General features: G+C 38.8%; 1 protein-coding gene across 1 annotated transcript; it reads right to left on the minus strand.

The window, feature by feature from the left end:
- Positions 1 to 1637: 1637 nt before the first annotated feature.
- Positions 1638 to 4852, minus strand: LOC125238306. The gene is made up of 3 exons (XM_048145595.1): positions 4730 to 4852; positions 2806 to 3004; positions 1638 to 1925 (listed from the first exon to the last, which is right to left on the minus strand). The coding sequence occupies exons 2-3, from the start codon at positions 2983 to 2985 to the stop codon at positions 1743 to 1745; spliced, it is 363 nt and encodes a 120-aa protein (XP_048001552.1). The 5' UTR covers positions 2986 to 3004; positions 4730 to 4852; the 3' UTR covers positions 1638 to 1742.
- Between the last annotated feature and the right edge of the window lie 1846 nt (positions 4853 to 6698).

The following is a 6698-nucleotide window of genomic DNA, read 5'->3' on the forward strand; positions in this document are numbered from 1 at the left end:
GGCATGTATAGTGCTTTTCTCAAACATACAATGAAATAAATAAAAAATGCTCTAAAGGACAATATTTTATAAAAAAAAGTTACTTTGCAGGCCTAGGCCTAAAAAATAATATGAAATCCCTTTACAGTCCTCTCGAGTTGTTGCGCCCAAAAAGTGATACTTCCCAGCCCATTTTAAGGAACGTAAAGACAATATTTCATTGCATGTTTGAGAAAAATATTTTTTCGCGAAAATGATCCTGTATATTTTTTGGCATTGTTGTTGTAAAGATATTTATGAACAAGACCGTATAGGCCTAATTTAGACGGCGTGCGAACTCGCATGCCATTTTAGTTATATTGCGGGCTGTTTAGGTTACATACAATTTTGCACAGCCATCAAATACCGCAATGTAATAAAACTCGTATGCGAGTTCTCGTACCGTCTAAATGGGCCCACAATGTAATTGAGCTAAATAATTAAAATTATAACTAACATACTAGGAACCTACACAGTTGTTTGAACTAATTCTACTATATATCTAAGATAGTATCTAAAAGTAATATATGACGTCTAATCAGTTAAAATTGATAAATCATTTAGGTAATCAATAATCATATAGAAATTATACGTAGTAATTATCTACTGTTATTGACGTACAGTTCTGGATCTCAGAAAGACGGACAAACAAACAGACACACACACTTTCCCATTTATAATATTAGTATGGATAATTCTCCTAAAACCGACACTCTAAAATACATTTAAAATTATCTACCCAGATACAAAATTGTATCCGATAAAGAAACTCAAAACTACAGACTAATTAGTTAGCATTTCATCAGCAGGCTCACTGCTTTGATGTTCACAAAATGCCGCCTTTCATAATTCTTACCTAATGTAGGTAACAAACGGACCGCTCGCGAGTCGCGAGCAGCCGACATTGAGTTCTATTGCGCCGCGCGATAGTCGTCACCACTGAACGACCGCGGGAGTGCGCGGCCGACGGCATGTACAGTCAGCTGCAGAGAAAAGCAGACCCCCTGCCATACAAATTTGTATGCAAGGGGATCTACTTTTCTCTGCAGCTGACTGTACTTGTATTGTAGTTCGGCGAAAGAATCGCGCAGTGGCCACCCCTGCCATACTGCATACTTAAAGTCGCGCTAAATATATATAATGACTTAATGAGTCGGGCGCGAAAATGCATGTCATGCTAGCCGGACAGAATTGCATCATTAGGTAGGTACGATATTAAGGACGTCATTCGGCAATAAAACTGAACATCACGCCAGTGGCCTGTTTCACAACAGTGACAATTCTCACCCGACATCGACAGTGACTCTTCGCCGTTCATTGCCTGTTCAACAAGTAAATATTGACGCTGAGTAACAATGTTACTTTAATCACCCATCTTAAAGACCGGCAACGCACCTCTAACACCTCTTGTGTTTCGGGTGTCCATGGGCGGCGGTGATCGCTTACTATCAGGCGACCTGTCTGCTCGTTTGCCTCCTATCCCATAAATAAAATAATAACCAGAAATATTTAGGCACAGAATTGTCAGTGTCAACTATCAAGTGTCAATGTTACTATGGTGAAATAGTCCACTGGTGGTACTTTGGCGCTACATTTTTTCAAAGTTTTACCTCCAGTGGCGAAATACCATTTTAGCAGAGCACCAGAGAACTCTCAAAATTTATACCTACTTATATAGTAACAATCGCACACATTTCACTGCACAGTGCAGAGGTAGTGTTCCTCTAGGAGGCATACAACTTATCAATTTTATCTACTTTATCCAATATCTCGAAGGCGCTTTCTATCTCCTCCTCTGGAGATTTGGGCTCGCTAGGGCTTTCAGGCTTGGTAGATTCATCCAAGGGTTTGACGGGAATGTTTACGTGGTACTCAAGTGTTTTTGGCTTTTCTACGGGAACGCAGGCCTGGAAATATTAAATCGTGTTTTAGGTTGTTTTGTAAGTGAATAGAATCATAAATTAAATATAACAAGATCATACCATCCCATACATTAAAATGCGACCGCCTAAGACCGCGCTTACACTCCACCACACATAGATGGCGACACAAAAAAAAATGTCTTGTAGCTTTCGATTATACTTGTAGATGGCGTTAAGTGTCTCTTTTGACATAGATTTACGGCTCGGAATTGACACTTAATGCCAATCTACAAATAATCGGTGGCAACAAGGCATTTTTTTGTGGCGCCATCTATGTGTGGTGGAGTGTAAGCGCGTTCGTTGGCGGTCGCATTTTAATGTATGGGATGGGAAATTTTAAATCCAATTTATATTTAATAAGTCGGGTAGAAAATATATATAATGTAACTGAGTTGACCGTGACGTCATTCAATTCAATTTCATATAAATCCCATAGTGGCAAGTCGTTCAAATTCGTTTTGACAGTTCTTAAAATGAAGCTGATTTAACTAGGAGGCAAGTAGCCTATTCTGTAGATGCGTCTTGCTGGTTATAGCAAGAGGGTTCTACCTAAAGAATTTGATTTAAGGTTTTGAATGATGGTGAACGTGAATATGTTGAGTAGGAACCTAGTTCATGTTTATCTTTAAGTCTAAGGGTAACTTTCCACTAGAGATGCGTTACGTCTACGTGGATGTGTTTGATATCCACCAATCAGGTTAGTCGAACCAGCGGTATGCTATGTAGATTTGTAGAACAATGAATATGATTGGTGCATATCAAACACATCCACGTAGCTCATTTCTGGTGGAAAGGCACCCTAAATATTATTTTACTAAGGCAATTAAAGCCAATTACAACGATGAGAACAACAAAGACACCTCACCTCTCCATAAAGATCTTTAGCAACACTATGCCGCTTCTTATTGGCCTGTTTCATGCGCCCCGACCGGGAAATGGACCATTTCCGCCTGTCTTCCACCGCGGGCACATCCCGTTCCTCTATGTCTTCCTCTTTCTTGGCCCGCCGCTTCTCTGGCTGAAAGAAGGACATCAACTTGTCCATTGTTTTAGTTGCGCATTATCTGTAAAGAATTTCATAAATAATAAACTCGCGCCTGTATTCCCAAACGGTAAGTACTGTAAGTAGGTACCAGTGGCGTTGCGGCGATACAACTCGATTCCCAACGGGTTCCCTAAAATTCTGCAGTATCTGTAGAAGTCCATACAAATCAAATCCCAAAAACCCCTCCGGCTTTACCAACAAGAATTTTCACGCGTCGCCAATAGTTACCTACTAGTGGCGACGCGTTTATGTCCAAGTATAAGGCTTGAGGGCACGCTCATATTGGGCGTGCGGCGTGCATGTCATACAAATGAAGTTCATAGAAGTGTCCTGGGGGGTTACCATGACGTGCTAAAGCCGTTCAGTTTAGGTTGAGAGAGAGGGACGGAGCACGCAGCTGAAGTCTATGGAAACTCCCATACAGAAAAGCGAACGCTAAATTCAGTAACAGACGGTTTGGTGAACTTTTGTACAACCGACCGTATAGTCTGAGTGTGTACCTAACCTTATTATCAAGATTGAATTGATTGTGTTTCTGGGTTAATTAATAATCATAATTGTTTTTGGTAGGTACCTACCTACCTAAATTAAATACATTTGACTTCAATTATACCGAATATTATCTAGATACATACTAAACTAAGATATCGAATAAACGCTCAATCATAATTTCTATATTTTCCCTTCAAATAAGAGAAGCCTTACTAACTAACTTCATCCCTCCTAGTGAGTATTATATTCTTTGCTTCACCCTCATAGTAGATTCGAAGTATTAACCGTTTTGTGTTAACTATATTTTAGCAACAAAAGTCAAAAACCCATATTGATTTAAATGATAATGCAATGTTTCATACCTATTCGTTTACATATGAGTCTGAGTACAAGTCTATGGTACGATTCTTAAGTGTCTTGATCCCTCTTAGGTACTTACAATATGAAATATCATGATCATGCATGATCAACGTGAGAAACTGTAACCTCTCAGATTGTTAGTAAAGAGTTAAAAACACTTTACTCCTATTTTCTGTGTCCAAGCGTCTATGCTGCTAACTTCGCGTAGATGAAACCATAATGTGCCTAACAAATATTAAAATATACGGATGTACCTACTCGCGTTAATACACCGCACAGTCAACCAATTTGAGTCATAGGCCACACACAGTAAACGTCAATGTGACTTCGTATAGCAAATAGAACACGGTTTAAATGAGACAGGGTTATAGTGGTTCTAGCGAACTTTGCTTGAATAAAACCATAATGTAGGTACTCGTATGTAAGCATAGGTGGGCAATAACTCGTTAATCGTTTTGATTAACGGATTAACTTTTAAGTTAATTTTAAAAAATGTTAACGGATTCGTTTACTTCCGTTAAATTATTCCGAGTCCGTTAATACAGCTGCTGCGCCACGAAAAACACGTTCTGACCGCTACTGTAAAAGCCCCAAGTACGGCAAAATCTAGGAATTAACGGATTATCGATTAACGTTAACTTGCGTTAAATTTGTCGAAATTTGCCCAGCTATGTATGTACATAGGTACAGGTAAGAAATATTTAAATACGCTTGTACTAACGTAATACTCCGTACACTGGCTGCAGCCGCCGCGAGCACTCATGCCTGATGCCGGGACTCGAAACATGTCGACAAACGCCATGTATTAACGTGAGACCATCCCTATATTTTAATGTCTCACGAACATCTCACGAAATACAACATCTATACATAATACAACAATTATACTCACATAAAATCTTCAACCTAGCACTAAACACACTTATCTAGGCTTAGTCCTAGACCGAATGATTGCGAATCAACTTTGATTACAAACTAATCAAGTTAACACCTGATAAGTGCAACACGGGCGTTGCCGGCCACAATTGAATGCATTGTGTTCTACAGCTGAGTTGTTACTTATCTGATAAGATAATTTATCGATGTAGATAGTGTATCGTTTCGATTTGTATCTTTTGCAAAGATATGGGTTGGTAATGCTAATTATGGTTTTATATGCGATTTGGGACATTTAGTTTCGAGATTATATTTTAACTAGCTTTTACCCGCGGCTTCGCCCGCGTAATAAAAGTATTCATTAAGATTTTCATTTGGATCCGTAGGGACCGTAGGTTTCTCTGTAGGTATATTTATCTGCGATTATTTCGATTGCACTTAATACTTTTGCTTGCAATGATTGTAGAAATATTACACATCGACCACAGCGTAGGTAATTCTATATACGCTGGGGAAACCTTTATAAACATCCCACATAGCCCGTATTTGGACACTATGATCGGTGGGTAAAAAGTACTTTTTTCTACTATCCCTTACAATTTTTTACATTTTGCTTAGGTATACTTATCGCAAACGTAATCTTCAAGCAAGCAAACAACGATCGTCTTAGAGCACATTGATTGTAAGAGACCGCCGACCGATTATCCGTATCCCTCTAACGATACCCATATTATCCGTATCCGTATCCGTATCGCTATCGCTATCCCTATCGCTATCGCTATCCCTATCGCTATCCCTATCGCTATCCCTATCCCTATCCCTTATCAAGATGTTTAATGATATAACACTTTAAGTTCTCGCGCTTTGTACACATATTTAAAGTCACATACAGGTCGAACGCGATTAATTAACATTATTTTTACCTTTTTTCCCAACGTTTCGGCCAGGTTGCACTGGCCGTGGTCGCGGAAGACTGACGTCCCAGCAAAATGTCACAGGAGATGTAAACAACACAAAACTACCCGATATTAATTTATATAAATGTTCGGGGTAGACAAATAAATATAATCTACCCGCTTTTAGTTAATGTTTATTTCTCACCATGTTTATTTTAAAGGTAAAAATAATGTTAATTAATCGCGTTCGACCTGTATGTGACTTTAAATATATGTTTAATGATTTCTTATCAAGTGCTAAAATATAAAGTTTCATGGTTTTATCTTTTAAAATTAAGAAATCCCATACAAACTTTCAACCTCTTTTTCAACCCCTTCATCCCTTTTTTTCGAAATAAAAAGTATCCTATGTTCTGTCTCAGGGTCTAAAGATTGTCTGTTCCAAATTTCATCAAAATCGGTTGCGTGGTTTAAGCGGGAAAGCGTAACAGACAGACAGACAGACAGACAGACAGACAGACAGACAGACAGACAGACAGACAGACAGAGTTACTTTCGCATTTATAATATTAGTATGGATGGATAGTATGGATTGGCTTTTGCGAGAGACTTTCATGCGCATAAGGTACCTATTACTTGTAATCTTAGTAAAAGCTAGGGTACCTTAACGACGCGCGTGCACCCAATATACTCAAACTCTCAACATCATCTAATCCTGCACAGCAATTTTAAAGTGCGAATAGACAGAACTCACGCTTTTCAGATAATACCTGGTACCTGTTTCCCGGTGATCTTCTAACATGTCTAACTAATTTCAAACACATTCATAGTATGTTTATACTTATGTATAAATCTAGTCTTCGAACTAATTCTTGGGATTAGTTCCTAAGCGGACCCCGGGATCCTGACTTGCAGGCATAATCCAAGAAACAGCTAAATTTAACAACAACGAATTTAGGCAAATACTCACGTAGTCAGTATATAAATGGTGTCATTCAAGATGACCACAGACTTGCCTTTAAATTATTGAACATACTAGGCAAAGCACGTGTCTTCGTGAATGAAACGATCTATACAAGGGCAACCCTG

The sequence above is a fragment of the Leguminivora glycinivorella genome, chromosome 23 (genome assembly GCF_023078275.1).
Source record: "Leguminivora glycinivorella isolate SPB_JAAS2020 chromosome 23, LegGlyc_1.1, whole genome shotgun sequence".
NCBI lineage: Eukaryota > Metazoa > Arthropoda > Insecta > Lepidoptera > Tortricidae > Leguminivora > Leguminivora glycinivorella.

Excerpts from the sequence above, each read along its gene's own strand:
- LOC125238306 (XM_048145595.1), bottom strand. The coding sequence starts at position 2,985 with ATGGACAAGTTGATGTCCTTCTTTCAGCCAGAGAAGCGGCGGGCCAAG. Across the intron at positions 1,926-2,805 it reads CTAAAGATCTTTATGGAGAG|GCCTGCGTTCCCGTAGAAAA; the intron begins GTGAGGTGTCTT and ends TAATATTTCCAG.